This window comes from Columba livia, chromosome 2 (genome assembly GCF_036013475.1).
Source record: "Columba livia isolate bColLiv1 breed racing homer chromosome 2, bColLiv1.pat.W.v2, whole genome shotgun sequence".
NCBI classification, from domain to species: domain Eukaryota; kingdom Metazoa; phylum Chordata; class Aves; order Columbiformes; family Columbidae; genus Columba; species Columba livia.
The window spans coordinates 157,822,661-157,845,904 of record NC_088603.1 but is presented as its reverse complement, the minus strand read 5'-3'; the positions used below and the strand labels follow the sequence as shown (position 1 = coordinate 157,845,904).

Genomic DNA, 23,244 nt, shown 5'->3' with positions numbered 1-23,244 from the left:
CAGCTCAGGCTCTGGAGGTGCCGCTTGGGCTCCAAGTCCAGGGCGGCAAGGACGCGTTCCTCTCTGCCGGAGTGAAGGCGGCTCGCAGGACAACGCGGCACGGCAGCCTCCCGGTGTGGGACACCTCTGAACGCTGTGGGCGTAGCCCAGGTATGTGGATAACGTTGTCAAGTGCTGCACTGGCCTCTTGCTCAGGCTCTACAGAGGGATCTGGACCAGTCCCTAAGAACCTCATCTCCGCATCTTTCAAACCCTCTGGGGATGGTGACTCCACCACTGCCCTGGGCAGCCTGTTCCAATGCCCAACAGCCCTTTCTGGGAAGAATTTTTCCTAATATCCAATCTGAACCTTCCTGGCGCAACCTGAGGCCATTTCCTCTCATCCTGTCACTTGTTACCTGGGAGAAGAGACCAACCCCCTCCATGCTCCAAGCTCCTTTCAGGCAGTTCAGAGATCAGAAGGTCTCCCCTCAGCTCCTGTTCTCCAGCTGAACCCCCCAGGTCCCTCAGCCGCTCCCATCACACTTGTGCTCCAGGACCCTCACAAGCTTTGTCACCTCCTCGGCACTCTCTTTAGTATTTCAATGTCCTTCTTATGGTGAGGGGCCCAAAACCGAACACAGGATTTGAGGTTTGGCCTCCCCAGTGCCCAGGACAGGGGGACGGTCACTGCCCTGGACCTGCTGGCCACACCAGTGCTGACACAAGCCAGGATGCTGGTGGCCTCTTGGCCACCTGGGCACACCCTGGCTCATCTGGGTCACTTGTTGTTCAGATGACCCAAGACTATTCAAAGCATCATGGAGCCTTTTGTCCCCCATTCCTTCCTGGAAAGACCAACAGCGAGCACGCCAGGCTTGTACGCTGATCACATACGTGACTGAAGCTGGGAAGAACTAGAGAAAGTCTCTGCATCAATTGTCACTTTTCATACAAAAGATTTATTTTAAAAAGTTGCATAAAAATTTCTACACAGGACGGTGATCATTTTTACCATAAAAAAACGAAACAAAATAAATGAAAAATCCAGCTCTGTCACTCACATGGTAGAAGGGTTTCTCATTCTCAACAATCCACATCTAAGACTGCAGTGTGTGTTCTGGTAGAACACCACAAACCAGCCGCAGGAGTTCATTAGAGAAAAACGGTTCCAGATGTACATATTTACATAGTTATTTCACACCTGTGCTTTTGACCACCACAGAACCACCTCAGCTCTTAGAATGGATCTCATTCCCCACCCTGTTTCTGTGCCAATGTGGCTATTTCGGCTGTGTTACAGAAGTAGCTGTTTTTGCAGACTTTTTTAATGGTCTTGGTCCACTGCTAATGCCCTGGCACTGCTCTGAAGACAGAAGGAGGGTGTGATGGGTTACTGGCTCCCCAAGGAGTAGACACGGTGTACAACACCTCCCCTCATCTTCTGCTCTGAGGAGAAACACAAACTGACTTCTAGTCAAAGGGTAGAAGAGCTTCTGGACTGAAAGCTGCCTGTCAGAAAATTTAAATTTGGACAATGATTGCCTGAAGGAGTAATTTTTAAATCACCTGAGCGAGTTCTGCTGGCAGATCGACATGAGGTCTTCTCACCCCACCACGGTTCTGAGGGGAGAATTCCACTCTTCAGCAAGTATAAAGTTTGGTTTCTAAACTTCTTAAACAAAGCAAAAGCAGATGGCTCAGTACATAAATAGATCCAGCATCTGGATTCTGAGTCACAAAAAGAATATCCTTTACACGACAGAAAATGGATCAGCTATGAAGCAATTCCCCATTGGTTTTAAGATCCAACATCTTCATCAACAGTTACATCTTCATTGTCTTCTTCCCCATCCTCTTCATCATCTTCCCCCAATTCCCCATCTCGCTTCTCTTTTTCCAGCATTTTTAGGTATTTGCTAGCTAGGATCTTCTTGGGCAAGATATCTGGAAGGGAGAATCATTTCTTTTGTAGTCAGTTGAATACTTATATTGTCTCATTAATCCTGTTGCATCCATATCAGTGACAAAATGAATTTGGAAAGAGGTTTTGTTAAAAACATCATTATTTAAGTGAATAACCAGGTAAGTCAGTCTGACCTGTACAGCTGTATGAAGAGGGAATTACCCACTTATGGTACAAGTAAGTAAAGATAAGGAATATATTTTACAACTGCTTACTGGCAACTGGTTGTACTATCTGCTCGTACATTATTTATTGGATGTACAATAGTGCTCGGTTACTCAACTGCCTGAGATTCATCTCATTTATATCCTGTAAAACGTTTTTCTGCATTAAGGTAAGACACTTGTTCAGGGTGATAACAACAGACATGAGACAAAGCAGAAGGGCGCGCTCTCAAGGTGTGTCCATGGGGAACCCAGAGAAACCCCGGCCTAAGAATATCTTATTCTCGACCTATGTCCTACGCCAGTGCCTTTTCTGAGCTAAACGTCACAACAGAAATCCAAGTCTGAGTACAAACTGTGTGCACACAGGCATGTGTGTGCACATATATATGTGAGGAGAGAGGAACCATCTAACAAATGACTTTGAGAGACAAGACTTAGAGATTTAAACACGTAACTTTGGAGCCACATAATTTCTCACATAAAGATGTGCAGCGTTCTTGCTTTATAGGCTGAAAGCTTTCCGATGGAGTTCCTGGAATTTAAGACAGGCTTAAGGCAAAACGCTGAGAACTAATTAGCCTTGTATAATTTTGAAGCACCAGAAAAATCCCCATTCACAAAGAAAGGTTTTCAGTGATGCAGTTTATGAGTTCCAGTTGAACGTTATACAGGAAATTAACGACCAGGAGAATTGTGTCCTCATAAAACAAATGAATAAGAGCAAAATTTCTTTTTTTTTTTAAATCACATTACATACTGGATTCACCATCACGCTATAGATACCTGCAAGGAACTGGAAGGTCTCACACTCCTCTGCTGTATGAGACAGGTCACTGTAAGTCAGAGCGTTCTTCTCCTTGCCTCTGCCATGTTTGTAGGAATGTGTAGCCAAATACTGAACAAAAAGCTCCTAAAAAATTAAAACAAAAGAATTAAACTATGCATTCATACCTATAGTTGGCAATTTTCTTTAATTCCTGTTTAAAGACACAAATGCCATATTTAAGTGTGTATATGCTGGTCACTTTGTGGAGAGACCCATTTATTTCAGAAGAGCCTCAGCTCAGGGTACAGTTGCATCTCCTTGCAGCACTGACCATAGATTTAGGTTCTAGTATGCAACTTAATTTATATTGATCTCTTTAACGCTTTCCACAGCGCAGCAAATGACACTTGGGATACTGAGGGCTATGAAGCTGGTGAAGGGTTTGGAGAGGAAGCCGTATGAGGAGCGGCTGAAGTCACTTGGTGTGTTCAGCCTGGAGAAGAGGAGGCTGAGGGGAGAGCTCATGGTGGTTACAGCTTCACCACAAGGGGAGCAGGAGCAGGCACTGATCACTCTTTAGTGACCAATGACAGAACCCGAGGGAATGGCAGGAAGATGTGCCAGGGGAGGTTCAGGTTGGACATTAGGAAAAGATTCTTCACCCAGAGGGTGCTGGACACTGAACAGGCTCCCCAGGGAGGTGTCACAGCCCCAAGCCTGACAGTGTTCAAGAAGAGACTGGACAGCATCCTCAGACACACGGTGTGAACTGTGGGGTTGTGCTGTGCAGGGACAGGAGTTGGACTCGATGATCTTGTGGGTCCCTTCCAGCTCAGGACATTCTATAATTAGAAAGCAGCCAGATACCTTTTCCACACAGGTTAATTTATCGTAATGGACAGTGGTGGACACAAGATCTCTGGGAACTCAGCCGGACGGGACGATGCCCCAGACAAACCCCTTCTGGGAGCCCGGAGCGGGCCGCGGTACCTCAGGGAGGCGCAGGCCCGGCGCGGCGGGAGGAGCGGGGTCGGCCCTGAGGGAAGGGAGGGAGGAGGGAGCCGGTACCGTGGCTTTGGCGGTGAGGAACAGCGCGTCCTGGTTGATGCTGGACACCTCCGGCGAGCTCTTCATGATCACGCGGATCCGCGACAGCGGCAGCGACACCAGCCTGTTCTCCCCGCCGCTCAACCGCGCCGCCATCTTTCCCCCCCGGCTGGGGCTCCAGCCCTTCATCCCCAGCCCGGCGAGCGCTGGGGCAGCCGCCGCCGCAAAGCCCGCTGGGAGTTGTAGTCTCCGTCCGCCAGGGAGGACCCCGAGCGCTGCTGGCGGCGCGGCGCGGCGGGACTACAACTCCCATGAGGCTCAGCGCTCGGCGGGGGGACTACACGTCCCAGGGGGCACCGCGCCCGTCCCGCCCGCTCGTCCCTGTGGCGGCACCGCGGGGGTACGGGGGCGCTCTCGGGGTCCGGGGGCCCGGCTGCCGGTTCGCTCGGGGTCCCCTCGCGTTTCCACAGCCCGGTGCCGGCCCCAGCAGGGGCCTCAGGGCTCCCCTTGCTCAGCCTCCCAGCGTGGGCCTTGGCTCCGGCTGAGCCCCTGAGTTTGGGGAACTTTTTAATGGCAAATAGGCCCGTCCTGTATTTATTCCAATTACAGGCCAGTGGCTACAGAATTAAGTCAAACTGTAATTACAGGCTGGTAAACACCTCTCGCCGCTGTAGTACAGCTGAAGGGAATGGTGTCTGGTGTATTGAGGTGCAGAGCGCACATGTAAACTATTCAGTGATTATGGGCCTGTGTGTTTATTATTAACGCATTCCCCACATACGCAGAATATTTAACCTGGGTGTTTACCATGTAGATAACTTGTAACACGGTGTCAGCCTAGACCTGAAGGCAACAGGGGTTTTGCTGCTGTTGTCTCCAGAAGTTTGTGCCTGTTTGGGTAAGAAATGATGACACAGAATTTGCATTTCGTTAATGGTTTTAATCAAAAGTTTCTTTAGAAACAATTGTGTTGTATTGGTAAGGATTCTGCTAAGGCCACTAATTCCATCGCTACTTAGCATGAGAGGGAATCACAGGATCATTTTGGGTGGGAGATGCCCTCAAGATCATAGAGTGCAATGGAAGAATAATTTGTGTAGAATTTAGGGTAGAAAGGGATGTACTCATAAAGAATCCTAATAGATGGAAAATAAAGGCAGTTTGTTAATGGTAATTCGTTATTATTAGCTTATATAGAATTTTCCCAGTACATAAGGCCAAGGCTTTCCTATAGATGAGGCTGCAGCTTGAATAACTGTGTTCAGTTTTGGGCCCCTCATGCCAAGAAAGCTCTTGAGGTGCTGGAGCGAGTTGAGAGAAGGGAACGGAGCTGGGGAAGGGGCTGGAGCACAAGTGTGATGGGAGCGGCTGAGGGACCTGGGGGGTTCAGCTGGAGAACAGGAGCTGAGGGGAGACCTTCTGATCTCTGAACTGCCTGAAAGGAGCTTGGAGCATGGAGGGGGTTGGTCTCTTCTCCCAGGTAACAAGTGATAGGGTGAGGGGAAATGGTCTCAAGTTGCACCAGAGGAGGTTTAGATCGGATATTAGGAAAAAATTCTTCCTGGAAAGGGTTTTGAAGCAGTGAACAAGCTGCCCAGGGCAGTGGTGGAGTCACTGTCCCTGGAGGGGTTTAAAAGGCATTTCGATGAGGTTCTTATGGACACGGTTTAGTGCCAGAGTCAGGTTATGTTTGGACTTGATGATCTTGAGGGTCTCTTCCAACCAAAATGATTCTATGATTCTATACTGATTTATTAATAAAATCACCTTAAGCAGCTGTAAGCACCTCAGTGCACGGTTCGCTCAGTGATGGGTTCACTGGCATCCGTTCCACCATTACCGCATTTGGAGACCTCTTTTACAGTTAGTCGTTACAGCTAATGTAAATCTCTCAGGCTGCATGATTCCCTAGAGGTTACAGCTTCCGGGAGGTCGTTCTGTGTTAAGTTGTACCTGAAGTGAAGCATAATGTCCTGTGATGCCATAGGGTTATCTAGCAGGCTCAGCTTCCTCTTTGATCTTTATCGTCTTGTGACATCTGGTGGAAACAGCCAACATTACCGTGAATTTCTTATAAATACTACTGGAGCCTGAATTCAATACAAATATAAAAACCCATCAAAGTACCAGGATTTTGGAGGGCATTGAGCCATTTAGATATAGATGTAGGATCCTTATATATCCCATAGGATCTGGGGACCTGTCTGCAGTCATTTTACTCACCTGTGGACAACGCAGTGTAAGTCCTGAGTACAGCAGGACTCACTTTCTTCTCCTCTAGCTCCTATTCTCATTATCAGGCATTTCCCTTTTCCTGTGCAGCTTTTAATAATTGAACTTTTTTTTAGTATCTTTCCAAATGGCAGAATTAACATCATACGAGCAATGGAATCGAAGCTATTCCTAATTAAAAACAATCACACCCATAGAGCAGTTCATACTAGAATTATTTCTCTTGAATCAGAACTGAATTGGTATTGTTATCAAGAATTCTTTATCAAACCTGACGGGGAACACAGGTAAAATAAACCTCTCCTCTGGTAGATTCAAAACAACAGATTGTCTAAAAATTAATATGCCTCGTTCACTATAGGGACTAATTACAAACTGCAGAGAAGAATCACGTCTCAGTGTCTCCTTTTCTGCTCTCCTGTCTGTGCTGCAGGAGTCTGGTTTTGCTGTGCTTTGCAGATCTGAGTAAGAAACGGCTCAGTGCAGGTATTTTTGTGCCTTTTGAGCTCTCGAAATAAATTAGGTCTAATAAAGGAGTGTCCAGAGATGCTGTTCCTGTCCTGCAGTGGAAATACAGCAATGGCAGAAATAAAACCCGCTGCTCCAATAAACAACCTGCTCAAATGGGGACAATTTATTCATGTGTACTAATGGGTGACCCGAAAGCAGAAAAGAATGTTAAGTCATTGAAAAGTACTTCTCTGTATCAGTTGTTGTATGGTATTAGAAGAAAAAATAATGATAAACCTCATATAATCAGAATTCCCCATGGAAAAGAATCTGGAGAAGTGCCTGCAGAATTCCCCAAAGTTACTGGGAGATATTAAGAGTACTATTGGAGTAAGAACACGTAGATTAAAGAGCATGAGGCAATTCCAGTTGCAATAAAATGTCGCGGTTGAGACGGACAAACGACATGGACCAAGTTCTTCCAGGATGAAAGTAGTAGATGCCATTTATTGCTACAAGTGCATTTTTATACAATTCTACCAGTTCATGTGTCTTTTCACTATTGGTTACAAGTTACAGCACTAACATCTCATTGGCTAATTTTGCTATCATCCATGTTATTCTTCTATCCCCTTCTCTCTCACAGGTACAACCCCATATCTCTGGATACTCCTTTACTCCCATCTTTCTCAGGGATAAACCTTAATATCTTCAAGACTGATGTCTACTCCCATGCTTTCTGTCAAGGATTCCACAGACCCGCTGCAGTTTCCCACAATAAAGATCTTCCAGTTTTCCCAGAGAGAATAAAACCTCTCAATTTCTTGGCAAAACCAAAAAAAACCCCTGAAGAACACATTTTCTTTCCATAAAAATAGAGCATAGCTAAAAAAACCCTGGCCACTATGTTGCTGAATGAGGTTTTAAAATTGATCCGTGCACATTTAAGAAGTTAATAGATTAATGAGAGATTTAATGATTTATGATCTGTAATCACACACACACACAAAGAAATTCACCATTATTGTGTGAAGAGCAGTGGATAAATGCTGGGTTAGGGAAAAATCTGACAGTATCAGCAACCAAGGGAAGGAGCTGCAGTCAAGTCTGGCAAACATGTTGTGTGGGTAAGCAGTTGGCACAGACAGCAAGAAATGTAAAGTTATATTAAAAGAAAGAGGTGTTTAGCACAGGATACTACCACAAAATATCTTCTGTATTAGCATTCTCTGAATTGGAAGTATATCAATACAAACCCAGCTTTTCTAAACTGAAAACAGACAAAGCAGAAACACTTTTTTGCCCAAAAAATACCCCAACCCTATTCTGAAGTGCTGCTTGGTAAGGATGAGAAGGCTGTGTCATATCAAAACTACAAAGTAAATCTGAGTAGTGGGTAAATTATATGTTGGTGCACAAATGCAAAGAAAAAATGACTGAATTGGCAATGGTCACTTCAAGATACATAAACGTGGAACTCTCAGGTAAGCAGAATAGCTGGAGCAATAAAGGTTTTCAAAAGCAATAATAAATTAATGGAAGCCAAGCTTTTAGGCAGAGAATACCATGCCTAGTCTTCCATTTTTTGATTGATATACATTCAGGAAACTTCTCTTCAGAGTCGCTCCGCCACTTGGAATTATTCAGAACATGACACATCCTCATCCTGGAGGATCTGAGGAGAAAGAGCAGTTTAATGGCCATGAGAAAACTCCAGATCACAGTATTTACAAAGCCACAATCTAAATTATCTTCCAGAGATGGTAAAATATTCAATGCTCTGATGTATATTTGGTCATAACTATCTTAATTGTGCAAAGCCATGTATTATCACCATCACTTTTTTGTTTTGTAGGGAAGAAGTGAAACAATAAATTATGTAAAAAACCATGTTTCTAAATGGTCTCTGACCTAAGCTATAGGGCAGGTTGATGAATAATGCTGAGCACTGGCTCTGTTCACAAGACCAAATCTTCAAGGTGTTTTGGTATCACTGATATCACAAACAAATCCAGCATCAGCATTTGCCATCCACCTAGTACTCACCTCAATAATGTAGAAATAAATGTAGCAATTATTTTTCTGTGAGAAATATCCATAGCTGCATTTCTGACAAAAATTTGTGAGACAAAAACAGTCATTTTCTTTACTTAAAACTGTCACCCTCTGTCTTCTCCATCCTAATTCGGCCAAGCTTGAACATACCTTTTTTCCTCTTGATAGGTGTGTGCAGCTCCTGGCTTTGTATTATTTCTGAACCCCGCAGAGCTGCTTTACTTGAAACCTGCAGTTTAACCTCTGTCATCTTTGAATTCATGTTAAATCAATTTACACCAGTTCAAGGAATACAGCTTTGAGCGCAACGGCTTGTCCATAATCCTCAAATAACTGTGAATTCTACTGAAGTTACCTTGTTGGACTGCCACTGCCTTTAAGTCATAACATGCCCCTTTCTACTCCAACAAGGATTTGCACTGGAAAAATAAGCAACAGAGAAGCTGAGGATGCTCCGTGCCAGAGGATTTGCAAACTGAGGCTGGGAGCAGTTTTCCCTTCACTTGCTTTGGCTGAATGGGGGGGCTTGTGAGAATAGATGATATGGCTTTCTTTCGCATTCAGACAACAAAAAGATGGTTTGCTTGATGATCTGTCTTGATAAATGGATAAAATACTTGGGGCAAGCAGCTCCATGGGGGATGGAGTAGCAGCAGGTAGAGCTCTTCTGTGGGGAGAAAGAATGTTGGAAGAGTTGGGGGCAACCAAGAATGAGTGTCTGCTCTCCTGTGTTATTATGGAATATGAAAAAAGCCATATTGGAATAAGAAAAAGGTTGTCAGAGGTGATTATTCCTGATATTTTTAAGTAGGGATATATCTAAAATCATATATATGTGTGTCGATATATATAAAGTAAAATTATAGAAGAGTCTGGCTGCTGAATGTTGATTTCCAACTCTCCCCATAGCTGGCACATGAGCAATGTGCAAAGAAGTAAGTTTGCAGTATGTCTCTCCGGTTTTCATGTGCATCTGTAAAGCTGATAAATGCTGCGTCGACCTCTTCTCTTTAGTGGCCAGTGACAGAACCTGAGGGAATGGCAGGAAGATGTGCCAGGGGAGGGTCAGGTTGGACATTAGGAAAAGGTTCTTCACCCAGAGGGTGCTGGACACTGAACAGGCTCCCCAGGGAGGTGTCACAGCCCCAAGCCTGACAGTGTTCAAGAAGAGACTGGACAACGTCCTCAGACACACGGTGTGAACTGTGGGGTTGTCACATACAGGGACAGGAGTTGGAATCGATGATCCTTGTGGGTCCCTTCCGACTGAGGACATTCTGTGATTCCATGTGCAGGACCTTGTTGAACCTCATGAGGTTCTCAACTCTGGTACTAGAGAAGCACCGTAACACTTAACAAGCCTCATGCTTCCCAGAGGGCAATGAAGATGATTAAGGGAGTGGAGCACCTCCCTTATGAAGAAAGGCTGAGGGAGCTGGGCCTCTTTAGTTTGGAGAAGAGGAGACTAAGGGGGCCCCTCATTAATGTTTATAAATATATAAAGGGTGAGGGCCACGAGGATGGAGCCAGGCTCTTCTCAGTGGCAAACAATGATAGGACAAGGGGTAATGGGATCAAGCTGGAACACAAGAGGTTCCGCTTAAATTTGAGAAAAAACTTCTTCCTGGTGAGGGTGACAGACACTGGCCCAGGCTGCCCAGGGGGGTTGTGGAATCTCCTTCTGTGCAGACATTCCAACCCGCCTGGACACCTTCCTGTGTAACCTCATCTGGGTGTTCCTGCTCCATGGGGGGATTGCACTGCATGAGCTTTCCAGGTCCCTTCCAATCCCAAACATACTGTGAGTCTTCAGTGTTTTTGAAGCTACAAGACATCCATGACCGATTCCAGGATTTGGAACGTTCACTTTTGGCTCTTACTGAGTGTTAGAGCCACCAAGTTTCAATCACACAGCAGGTTCCTGCCCCGGCGGGGGGATTGGACCGGATGAGCTTTCGAGGCCGCTTCCAACCCCTGACATTCGCTGACTCTGTGACAAACAAAACCCGCCACCCGCCCGCCGCCGCTGCGCATGCGCCGCCTCCCCGGGCGGGCCGGGCTGCGAGCGCCCATTGCCGTCAGTTCCGCCGCTCCCGCCCCGCGCGTCCGGCAGCAGGAGCAGGTGGGGGCGGCTCCTGTCCCGGCTGTGAGTCGTTCCCCTCCCGCGTTACCCACCCAAACGCCCGAGGCAGCCGCTCCCCACTCCCCGAGAGATTCTGTCCCTCCCGCTGCCCCCTCACCGGCTCTCCTGGGCTTCCCCTCCCTCTGCCCCTCAGCCCCTTCCTTAGGGGCGTGTGCGCTGCTTGCCGCACCTCCTCCGCGCTTGCCTCTCGCTTTAAAAATGTATCTATTTTCCCCTCGTAAACTTTGTTGCGGCCGGGGAGAGGGACATGGGTTTGGGGGAACGGAGCGGCGGTGTCCCGGTGTCCCGCCCCCCTTCCCGCCCGGCCGGTGCGGCGGGACGCGGCCTCGGCTGAGGGGAAGCGGCGGGACGGGCGGCGCTGACAGCGGGAGGCGGGAGCGGGGATTTGCACTGTATCCCCTCTGCCCCGGTGAGACCGCATCTGGAATATTGTGTCCAGTGGTGGCCCCTCAGTTCCAGCAGGACAGGGAACTGCTGGAGAGAGTCCAGCGCAGGGCAACAAAGATGCTGAAGGGAGTGGAGCATCTCCCGTGTGAGGAAAGGCTGAGGGAGCTGGGGCTCTGGAGCTGGACAAGAGGAGACTGAGGGGTGACTCATTCATGTTTATAAATATGTAAAGAGTGAGTGTCAGGAGGATGGAGCCAGGCTCTTCTCGGTGACAACCAATGAGAGGACAAGGGGTAATGGGTTCAAACTGGAACACAAGAGGTTCCACTTAAAATATGAGAAGAAACTTGTTCCCGGTGAGGGTGCCAGAGCCTGGCCCAGGCTGCCCAGGGGGGTTGTGGAGTCTCCTTCTGTGCAGACATTCCAACCCGCCTGGACACCTTCCTGTGTAACCTCATCTGGGTGTTCCTGCTCCATGGGGGGATTGCACTGGATGAGCTTTCCAGGTCCCTTTCAATCCCTGACATTCTGTGATTCGGTGTTCACAGTGTTGGTAGTTCCAAGGAGCCCCTGCTCCTCACAACGCTGCTCTGCCAGCCAAGCTCAAAACTTTTCCTTTGTTGCATGTGGTGAAACTATTAGCGTCCCTCTGAAGCTGCGCTGTGTGTTTTTGTTTGTTTTGGGTGTATGTAAGTTTTGGAGGGTGCTTCAGAGCTGAAATCCACCCGGGGATATGGGAGGTCTCAGAGGAGATGTGAGGGCTCAGCTTTGTGCCTCTCCTCGAATCCTGGGGTCAGATTTGGTCCCCTCATGCCAAGAAAGCCCTTGAGGTACTGGAGCGAGTTGAGAGAAGGGAACGGAGCTGGGGAAGGGGCTGGAGCACAAGTGTGATGGGAGCGGCTGAGGGACCTGGGGGGTTCAGCTGGAGAACAGGAGCTGAGGGGAGACCTTCTGATCTCTGAACTGCCTGAAAGGAGCTTGGAGCATGGAGGGGGTTGGTCTCTTCTCCCAGGTAACAAGTGACAGGATGAGAGGAAATGGCCTCAAGTTGTTCCAGGGGAGGTTCATATTGGATATAACAAAAATGTCTTCCCAGAAAGGGTTGTGAAGCAGTGAACGGGCTGTGGTAGAGGTAGTGGTGGAGTCACCATCCTTGTAGGGGTTTAAAAGATACATAGATGAGGCTCTTAGGGACATGGTTTGATGCAGGAGTCTGGTTATGGTTGGACTTGATGATCTTAATGGTCTCATCCAACCAAAATGATTCTGTGATTCATTTAAGACACAGCTGCAGCTCAGTGATCAATTTCAGATACCTCAGGGGAGAAGGAATTCTAGATATGTACATATAAAAGCAGAAAACATTTCCTGTGCTGTTTTTTGTTTTTCTTTTTTCATGAATTGGGCAGGTGTTCTGAGAAACTGATGAGCACCTTTTCTCAAAAATAAGCATTCTGGGCCTGATTTTCCTCTGCCTGGCCATGTGCAAGCGCTGGGAGCTGCGTAAGGTCTGGTCATTCCTATTGGGTGCGGGTTTACATCCCACCTCACACGATTTTCTGTATTTCGCCAGGAGTGTTGTGAAGACACAGCCCGAGTCGCAACAGCCAGTTCCTCTGAGATGGTGCTTTGACAGGAGTTTAGTCTCTGGCTGTGGTAGAGACTCTTTTGCCTCATGAGTTTGTTTGGCTTTTGTAGCACAGGGTGGAGAAGTGTTTAAGTCCTGGTTTGATTCAGCAACCACATGTATATTTCTCAATGTTAAAAAATAATGTACTTTTTTCTTCCGCTAGCCTGCAGTTGATGCAAAATGAGCGTTCCTGACTACATGCAGTGTGCTGAGGACCATCAGACTCTCCTGGTCGTGGTTCAGCCGATCGGCATTGTACCCGAAGAGAGCTTCTTCAGGATCTACAAGCGAATTTCAGCAGTGAGTCAAGTTAACGTGCGCGACTCTCAGCGTGTGCTGTATATCCGCTATAGGCACCATTATCCCCCGGAGAACAACGAATGGGGGGATTTTCAGACACACCGCAAAGTTGTGGGACTGATAACTATCACAGACTGTTCTTCTGCAAAGGAGTGGCCGCAGACTTTTGAGAAATTCCATCTGCAGAAGGAAATGTATGGTTCTACTCTCTACGATTCCCGGTTGTTTGTCTTTGGGCTTCAAGGAGAGATTGCAGAGCAGCCCCGCACTGATGTGGCATTTTATCCCAGTTACGATGAATGTGAAACCGTGGAGAAGAGAATAGAGGATTTTATTGAATCCCTCTTCATAGTGCTGGAGTCTAAGCGGCTTGACAGAGCCACTGACAAGTCTGGAGACAAGATCCCATTGCTCTGTGTTCCCTTTGAGAAGAAGGATTTTGTAGGTCTGGACACCGACAGTAGGTAAGGAGCTATTTTTGTCAGCTTGCAGGTCTTGAAAAGCTACGTGGCAATTGCTTGTGTTTAGAATAAGCCTGTTAGGAAGGACAAAGTGTACTTTGTTACTACAAAGGTCGTGCTGTAATTTAGGAGAGTTTAAGTTGTAGCCTGATGATACTTAATGTTTTGAGTTATATATATATTTAATTTATGAGGCTAATCAAATGGGAGAAGGAAGTCATAGGAAAGGTTTGACAGATGCTGCTATAAAGAGGTTTCTTGCTGGAAAGCTTGAAATGTTTTTATAGACCTACAATATTAATAAGGAAATTCAGTTATCATAGATGAAAAATTATTTTATGTTGAGTAGTATTCGACTAATCCTACCTGTTGTGTTTATTTTCCCTTAAGCTTCTGTCTACTTTTTCATCCTATGAAACAGTGGTCGTTTCTTTTGGTGACTAAGTCCAGCATGTTTCCTTGTGTTTCATTTTTGTTTATTTGATATTCTCGACCCCTCTTAGTTTGTTACTGTTCTTCTCACTGTTCTCTTTGGTTTTGTGTATGTTATAGTGTGTTTTCCCCCCTCCCCATCTTTCCAATCTGTTTGGCTCCGCTGTTTGTGGCCAAATCCAAAGGACGGAAGGAACCATCTTCCTTTTGGTTTGGAAAAGACAGAGGTGTGGAAGCCCCATCAAAATACATAGTATGCGTGGGAAGAGTATTTTTCACATCTGTCTTGAACTCCTAGGGATGCCAGCGGTGGTTGTTGTGTGTAAAAGCTCAGAGGTATCCAGGCAGGTTTGTGAAGCTTTCCGATCACATTAAATAGCTCTTCATAATTAGTCCTAGCCTTCAAATATCTTTATAAGAATGCAATATACTGGAAGAAAGTATTCTAAGTTTCTAATGAAGTTGAAGCCCTCCATTAAATTCTCTCTGGTTGCCTGAAGGACCAGCAGAACCTTTCTCCCCTGTTCCTGGTGAACAGTGACTTTCTTGTTCCAATTAGCTAAGAAAACTGAGTTTTGGCCAAGAATTATTCCGTTCCATTTTGTCTTCTAAAGAGTGTGCTTCCAAATTTCTCTTTGGAAGTGAGTTCCTGACATAAAGTACTCATTGATGAGCAGTGGCTGTGTTGTAGCTAATGGCCAAATATTTTCTGTGAAGTTCTGAATGGGTTTGGAGCTCAAATAACAGGCAGTATGTTTGTCCACATGTATCCAAGGAGATATTTTATGCTGTTTTGGTGAAGAGTTGAAACAGATTTAATGTAATGCTTGAATTCTTTGTGAAGGAGTGTGACCGTGGTTCTGTAAACATGCGGTTTTACACAATTAATTGCTGGTTCATATACATCCAACCTTGCTGGGTGGTCCAACTACCAAATACTTTTTCAGTAAGTCTAGATCCATGATCGTACTTTAAATGTTTGAATATTTGTACTTAACTGCTTAAAGAAAAGGTGTTAAATATTCTAATCTTTCCTCTTTCAGTTCAGCAGTAAGAAAGTTTTTCAGCTTTATTTTGCTGTGGAGTTAGTACTGCTGATTGTTTTAAAAGTTAGGATTTACATATGAATAGCATAAGCCTGCTGAATTAAAAGATCTTGATATTTGGTTTAGTGTTTTGTGTGGATAAGTAAGAAAATACTCTAAATGCCTTGAGCGTTTTAGGTGTTTGTTTTTTTTTGAGTTTTGTAGCAAAAAGGAGAAATGTATATAATCCCAAGTAAACGTCAGGAAAGGAGTTGTCCTGGATTGGGTTAGAAATATTTTCATATGTATATATATGTGAAACAGGTAGTGTACTGCATTTTATTTCTTTGGTTGCAATAAAAGGTTTTTATTGTAGTGTGTTCCCTTATACAGTGGCAGATTGCCAAATGAGGAGGAAACCATTGCATTTAGTCATAACGAGGTGACACAGAACTAGGAAGGACCTTCTTCAATGGAGTCCAGTTTCTGTTTTTGTAAAACGTGGTGTTGTATAATTCTGTTTGGGGAGGGGTGAAGGTTGTCTGAATGCACAGAGGGCATATGGGAACATCTGGTAGAATAACTTTGCTGCTTTGTTGGTTTTTAGCCTGTGAGCCTAAGGAGTTTAAAGAATGAAATAAAAAAAAGATGGTGGTGTTGAGATATTGAGGCAAATGAAACAGCTTTTTTGTAGTACAGGCAGACATTTCTAAAGGACTAAAAGCAAAGATTATCCTATTTTTTTATATATATATATACCATCCATCCTTTTTTTTGTGTGTATAATTTATCTTTACCTCCTGTCAGTGTGCAACCAACTGGTTAAAAGGCACACAAATTCTGTATTAAGTAGATGGAAGAGAAGACAAACTCTTTGTGTTTGTAACAGAGAGTCTCTGTCTTTACTGCTGTAGTTACAGGTGTCTGCTTGGGCTAAATAAGCACAACTTTTCCTGTGACTTCTAAAATTGAAGTTAAATTTCACAGTGTGTAGCAAAGGTCTCATTAAATGTGGAGTGGAGCTGTAACCTTGAGCTAGTGAACTGGGATGATATATTCAGTGTAAATATGTTAAGAAGTTACATGGGACGTAGTGACATTATGGGACATTATGATCACATGGTTTGAAGACTAATTAAAACTACTTAACTTTTTTGTATCTCAAGAGAGACTTTCCTCCAAGCAATTTATTGTAAAATATTTTGTTTAATACTGATGTTATGATCAGGACTAGACAGATAGAATTGATCTCTCTTGCTCAGTTAGTAAGACTAGCTTTAATTTGGTTGCATAATCATTGCAATATGATTGGCTTCTTTTGAGATGCAGAGCTCATAAATGAGGAAGGCGGATTATTGTGCTGCGTTTCAAATAAGATAATTCTTGGAATAAGTGGAGCTGATCTTTGTATTTTGCAAGTTCCTTGTCTGAGGAGCAGAAGAAACGGCATTCCCAGAGCTCGTACTGAGATGATAATATGCACAAAACCACTATATTATCTGTGGAGAAGAATTTTTTGGCTGGTAGAAAACTTGATGTATGAAAAACAGTGAGCTTAAGTCCTAAGACGTTTTTAAGAAAGTTCATCCCGTTAATTAAAACTTGTAAGACTGGGCGTCTGCCCTTGGTTTAATTTCTAGAGAATGCTGCCAATAGGTGATCTTGGCAAATCTGTTAATATTTCTCTTCCAGTTTCTTCATCTGCAAATTGGGTAAAATATTTCTGTGGTCACAGGGCAGCTGAGGACAATTGAAACTGTTTCTGAAATCAGTTGCACTTGGTAGTTGTTTGTAAAACTTGGGGGACTGATTGAAAAGAATGGAAATGCATGTTCCGATGGTGACACAAAGGTCCTACAAACTTGAGACTAGGAAACCAACTTGCCAGAATTCCAGTTATTTTTTGTATTTTAGTTTTATTTTCCGCTAAAAAAATAAACTTACTCATGTATGGTTATAAATCTACTTGGATAAGCTCATTTTGCTGTTGTTTACATCAGTTTGTGTCTTAGGTTCTTTCTTTTTTTAATACTGGTAAGGCATCCACGTGATAGTATTGAGTGCTGAGAAATTAGGGCACTATTTATAGATGTGTCTCTTGTAGGTGGGATTTGTTCACTGATTTATCAAAGTTTATGATATCTCAGTATATGTATGTGGCTGTTAATTTTCTTTCTGTTCTCTGTCTTTCTAATTTTTGTTTTTTGTTCCTTTCTTTTCTTTTCTTCTTCTTCTCCTCTCATACTGCCCTGTGAGTTTGTTGTTGGGTCTAAAAAGGTAGGCCGCCATTGCATATTTTAAAAAATAGTTAGCTTTCTTCCATGTACTGCCTTTCCACTTGCCTTCATTGCATATTTTAGTGTTGCTTTTATATTTCTTTTTCACTACACACAAAAATAATTGCTGCCTGGAGCCCTTCTACTGTGGTTGACCCCCTTTGGCGCATTTGGCAATTATATTTGGGAGCAAGGCTGAATTTTGTTGTAGGACACACATAATTTGCTTAGGCGGCTGCTGGCCTCTGGAATTTGCTTTATTTTTTGAACCCCAAAGCCATGAAGCTGTTGCTGCCTGTGTTTGGTTTCCAAATTCAAAAGTTCTGGCAATCGATCAAATGTCGTAGCCGTGTCTTTTAAGCCTGGGTAATGTTATGATTGGTGATACCTGTAGTTCTGCATGCTAATTGGAATTAGTGGAATTTGATGGGCACTTTTGTTTTTTAAGCACTTTGCATGAATACTTTTGCAAATTCATTTTGCATGTTTCTCGTTTTAAATTTAGCCACTTGGAAGTCTGGGGGACCCAGAAATTCCTTCCAACCTGTTGCTGGATGGTTTGTAGTGAAAATAAATTCTGTCTTGAAATATAATATTGTTACCCTGAATTTTCCATAAAATTATCCTGGGATCCTAGAAAAGAGTTGGGGATGAAGAGGTAAAGTGTGTATTGTATATAGCAAATGAGATAGAAATGGAAATGGGGTCAAGAAGTGCTTTTTGGTTTCTGGAACAGGTTTATTGTCCTTCAATTTGAAGGAGTAGTGGTGGTCACTAATGGTACTGATTGTGGTTATTATTCTGAAGAGAACACCAGGGGTGTGTTAGGTACCAGATGAACACAATTAACTTTAGAGAGTAAGATCTTAAACTAGTTTTGTAGTCAACTGTATGTGTTGAAGACCTTCTGAAGAGCAGTTGACCAAGGAGTTGAAGGGGTTTGTGGTGTGTTTTTGGGTGGGAGTTGCATGTGTCTTTGAAACTTAATGTCTTAAATGTCTCCTAGAGGGAAGTTAAATAGAAACAGCTCTTAAAGTCAATACTAGAAGGAACTGATCTAGAAAAAGGTTGTCATCTTATCCTAGAAAAAGTAGCAATTAACTTACGCGGACTCTCTGCCATCAAATAGATGTGGATTATGCAGTAGAGAGCCAAAATAATTAAGCAGTGTTTACATAAAAGAATTGAAATAAGATATCTATAAGCTTCTCATTTTCAGCTTTGTGGTCAGATCCTCCAGTTAAAGCTGTGAAGCAAAACAATCTGGGTATTAAAATGAATAATCGTAATTTTATGCATGTATGACTTTTTTCCATTAAGTTTGCACCCCAGTATGCATTGAAAAAACTGTCAGTCACTTAGATATGCTTTCAACAACCTGATATTGTAGATATTAGGGTGTTTTTTTCGAATCAGACTTCCCAAATATGAAGTAAATCAAGTTTTGCTGTCTGTGGAGAGTGGGTTTTATTTCAATGAAATCTTTGCCTTTTGTCTTGCAGTAATGGGGGAAGAAAAAAAAATAAGCCTGAATTAATTGTACTTAATTGTGAGTGCTAAATTGCGACACAGTTTATACATTTGTATGGTACAAACTTACTCTATAATTAGTATGAAAATGTTTCCCAGGAGGGTGGTGAAGACTTGCAGGGGCTGTAGGAGGTAGATCCAGTCTTGGCACCACATAGAGGAGCTTAAAAGTAGGTGGAATGAATTCAGTCTTTGAATAATTAATAGTAAATTTCTTCAGGAATAAATTACCTGTTTGTTCATAAATCAGGAAAGTTTCGAAAAGGGAAGAGTTTTGTATAGACAATGTTTTTTTCATGGCTAAGTGAATAAATGCATTCAAACTTTGCATATATTGCCATATATGTGAATCGGCAGCAAAATGAGGTGTTGGTCAGGAGAGCAGCGGCCAAGGCAGCAGGAACAACGATTCTCTAATTATGCTATGTATTCTATGTAAAAAAGAAAAGTTAAAAACAATATATCACAATCTTAATTTCATTCTTGAATGCAGAGATTAGTAAAACCTGACTTGTAAACAATTTATACTCTCTATACAGTTCTGATTCAAGATTAGAAAGTAACTTTTTGACTGAGGTTTTTCTCTATAAGCCGAAGCTCACACTGAAATCATGGCAGGATCTGGTGCCCTTCCATAGTTGTGCAGAGCAGCTTTAGTTTTCACTTTGAATTTTCTTGTGTTTTTTGCTTACGAAGATCTGTAAAGTACATGCTTGTTGAAAAAGAGAAGAAATATTACAATTTCTTGACATGTCTGAAAGCACAACAGTTGTCTGCTGTTTGGCTTCATTTAATGTTGTCATCTTCACATCAATTGTGAATATGATGTGATAGATCAGAAAAATGGGAGCATTTATATAGGAGTTATTTGTACCTTTTTAGATGGAGAGGAACAATAGGAGTTATGTTTCTTTTCTCCTTTTATAATTCCCAGTTTGTCTTGTAAACGATGACACTGGTTCTGATTGCTTTTGTGTTTGATTTTTATAAGGACATTTGATGTAGTTCCATAAATCTTTTTCATTTTCTGTCCTCCCTCCATATAAATCGGTAACTTTCATCTTCTTGATGAACTATTCTTCTTTCAAATCTGCTAGAGGTAATCAGGCATTATTTGGTGGCTCAACACTCTGGTTATCCTTGGGACTTGATGCGTCTGTTTGGGTTAAGAAAAAAAATCCCAACCCAAAACAAGAACCTCAAAAGCAAACAAAGCAGTATCCTGCAATTGTTTTTATTACCTTTTCTCCTAGCCTTTCTGCCTTAAAATCGAAAAGAAATAAATTAATATGCTTATTTGCTTATTCCTACCCTTATATTTCATATGTTTTGTCCCCCTTTTGCTTTTTTCCCCCCACTTTATGGACTCACGAAAACAGTCCGTTCAGATGTGTTGTGATATAATTCATCCTTAGGGTTCTTCACTGGGAAAAAACCCCATGACCTTAAACTCCTTTTCATTCCATAATTATGATATTTCCTCTTATATTCAAGTCTTGCTCTGGGATCTGAGAGTTCAGCAGCTGGAGGATGGATGTTACCCTGGGTGTGGTTTTATTTATTTCTTTTTTGAAGTTGTGAGGTTCAAATATACTGGATTGTCACCAAGGTTTTGGTTTCAATGATCACTGGTAGATTTTTGATGAATACAGCTTATTGGGAAGAGGTAGGATCCACCTGCCTAGGAAAGACAGGAGAATCTTTGCTAGCAGATTGGCTGAGTTAATCAATTGCACTTTAAAGTAACAAACCAGCAGGGGAAGTGTCCAAAATGGTGACACCTGCATATTCATAAGCAACAGGGTAGATGATAGCACCTATGGGAGTCATTAGGGATGCTCCCTAAGCCTCTCCAAAGGCAATAACCCCAAGTTCAGCCACCTTGAGTGCACGTCTGAGAACACATGGAGTCTGGGCAGCAAAACTGAGGAACTGGAACTGCTTGCCCAGTCTGACAGTTACGATGCCCTAAGAACCACAGAAACGTGGTGGGAGTATTCATGTGACTGGAAGATGACAGTGCGTGGCTATGAGCTCTTTCAGAAAGATGGGAAGGGAAGAAGAGGGGATAGAGAAATGTGAATGTATGGAGCTGAGCTATGGAGACAATAAAAGTTTTATTGAATGTCTTTGTATGAAGATAAGAGGGATTGTCACTAAGGGACATCTTATGTTGACTGTGGATAAGTCCATGCTGCAGCAGGTACGCCTTGGAGTGGCAGTGGCTGTGCATGAAGTCATGCTGGAGCACCTCAAAGTGTGGCCATGGATGACTCTTGTGGATAACTCTCATGGATACTCTTTGGCGACCAATGACAGAAGCGAAGGGAATGGCAGGAAGATGTGCCAGGGAAGGTTTAGGTTGGACATGAGGAAAAGGTTCTTCACCCAGAGGGTGCTGGACACTGAACAGGCTCCCCAGGGAGGTGTCGCGGCCCCAAGCCTGACAGTTTTCAAGAAGAGACTGGACAACATCCTCAGACACACGGTGTGAACTGTGGGGTTGTGCTGTGCAGGGACAGGAGTTGAACTCGATGATCCTTGTGGGTCTCTTCCATCTTAGGATATTCTATGATTCTATAATCCCATGAGCGAGTGGGTACATCCCTGGATGGATTGCAGCCATGGGTAAGGCTATGTTGGAGCAGGTTTACTTCTCCATGTGGCCCATGGAGAAGACCATACTGGAGCAGTTGTACCTCAAAGTGACTGTAGATGAGTCTGTGCCACAGCAGGTGTCCTCTTGAAGAGACAGTGGCTCCACTTGGAGCAGGTACACCCCTAAGAGACTGCAGGTTCTGGAGGAGTTCAAGCCAGAGCAGGGGCAAGGGGAGGAGTTCCCTGCAATGGTAAACCCTATAACCTGGCCCAAAAAGGGATCGGGGTGGAGACTGTAATGAATATGCCTTTAAATTGTTGTGGCTTACAATGCGAGTTGCATCTTATAGGAATTACTATAGCAGGAACCACCTGAACCAACAGAGGACAAACCTTACAGGAAGCTGCACAAGTGCAGGAGTGACCTGACCTGAGTTGGCTTTGGTGGCCAATAACTTCACACAGCACATCACCTCTCCTGTCCTGAGTGACCACCAGAAGAGATGGAACCCATAGTCATGGACTAAATGAACTCAGTGCATGTTTTGTGGATGTTTCTGGATATTTTATGAACATTTTACAAGGGTGGTCCATAGACTAAGGGAATGATACCTGTCTGTCAAATGATGGGAAGGGTGGTGGTGGTTAATGAGGCCATATTGGATAGTGTGGGACCCCATCCTACTGGTGCCTGTCTGGTGCTTAATTGCCAGCTGGGGTTAAACCATGTCAATCAAGATCAGAGAGATCATCACCAAGGGTCATGTTATGTCAGATATCTGTTACCAGTGTCCTGGTCAGGATGACACGGCTGACAAAACCTTACACCAGCTGCTGGAGGAAGTCTCAGGCCAACAGAACCTGCTCCTCACAGGTGACATCTACATGGACATTTGTTGGGAAAGCAATGTGGTGGTGCACAAGTCATCCATTATGTTCCTGGGATGCATTGAGAACTGCGTCCTGCTATAGATTTCTTCATGGAAAGGGTTGTCAGGCATTGGAACAGGCTGCCCAGGGAAGTGGTGGAGTCACCATCCCTGGAGGTGTTTAAAAGGCGTGGAGATGTGGTCCTTGGGGACATGGGTTAGCACTAGAGTCAGGTTATGGTTTGACTCGATGACCTTAAGGATCTCTTCCAACCAAAATGGTTCTGGGCCTGTGATGAGGAGCAGCACAGTGTTAGATTTACTGCTCACAAATCAAGAAGACTTGTTTGACAACATCATTACCAATGGCAGCCTTGAATACAGTGATGATGACATTGTGAAGTTTGGGATCCTGCTGAACGGACTGAAGATCAGTAGCAGGATGAAGACCCTGGATTTTGGAAGAGCCAGCTTCAATATGCTGAGAGCCCAGATGCGAGGGATTCCATGGGAAGCATTTGGGTGTGCTTAAAAGCCCCAAAGAAGCTATGGAAAGGCAGTCAAAAACCTGTTGAGAACAACAAGAACCTTGCTTTCGAGGTTTTTAAGATATGGCTGGACAGGGTGCTTGATAATCTCATCTAGGCTCCCTTTCTCATGAAAGGTTGGACCCAGATGATCTTTCGAGATTCCTTTCAACCTGGGTGATTCTATGATTCTGTTCTATTCCATCTGTGACAAGGCTATTGAACTGCTCTGCAGTGCAGTCTGTTAACTTTGTGAGTCTTATCTGTCTAAGTGCTAGGCAGGCAAAATATGTGGTGTGTTGCTTTTTTACCGTCTATACTCAAACTGTTGGTTCTTTTGCATTTTATGCTGGTTAGAATTAGTGCTGGCTGTTTGCTCAGGGAGAGTAAATTAATTTTGTTCT

The 23,244-nt window shown here is 43.9% G+C and overlaps 2 protein-coding genes across 9 annotated transcripts in view; one reads left to right on the top strand and one right to left on the bottom strand.

Annotated features, from left to right (window-relative positions):
- Positions 1-918: 918 nt before the first annotated feature.
- On the bottom strand, positions 919-4,180 carry CHRAC1 (chromatin accessibility complex subunit 1). The gene is made up of 3 exons (XM_013370477.3): positions 3,947-4,180; positions 2,896-3,022; positions 919-1,926 (listed from the first exon to the last, which is right to left on the bottom strand). Exons 1-3 carry the CDS (start codon positions 4,112-4,114, stop codon positions 1,781-1,783), a joined length of 441 nt encoding a protein of 146 aa, XP_013225931.2. The 5' UTR covers positions 4,115-4,180; the 3' UTR covers positions 919-1,780.
- Positions 4,181-10,703: 6,523 nt separating this feature from the next.
- TRAPPC9 (trafficking protein particle complex subunit 9) overlaps positions 10,704-23,244 on the top strand; it is a 525,236-nt gene continuing 512,695 nt past the window's right edge. For 3 of the 8 annotated variants that reach the window (XM_065054502.1, XM_065054498.1, XM_065054505.1), the window contains exons 1-3: positions 10,705-10,808; positions 12,986-13,586; positions 17,297-17,317. In XM_065054502.1, coding sequence (XP_064910574.1) covers positions 13,003-13,586; positions 17,297-17,317 — 605 coding nt within the window. In that variant the 5' untranslated portion in view covers positions 10,705-10,808; positions 12,986-13,002. Of the gene's footprint in view, positions 10,809-12,985; positions 13,587-17,296; positions 17,318-23,244 lie in introns of all 8 variants that reach the window. The other 5 variants (XM_065054504.1, XM_065054501.1, XM_065054499.1 and 2 more) reach the window with 4 other exon arrangements.

Excerpts from the sequence above, each read along its gene's own strand:
- CHRAC1 (XM_013370477.3), bottom strand. The coding sequence starts at position 4,114 with ATGAAGGGCTGGAGCCCCAGCCGGGGGGGAAAGATGGCGGCGCGGTTG. Across the intron at positions 3,023-3,946 it reads TCCTCACCGCCAAAGCCACG|GAGCTTTTTGTTCAGTATTT; the intron begins GTACCGGCTCCC and ends TTAATTTTTTAG. Across the intron at positions 1,927-2,895 it reads GACCTTCCAGTTCCTTGCAG|ATATCTTGCCCAAGAAGATC; the intron begins GTATCTATAGCG and ends TCTCCCTTCCAG.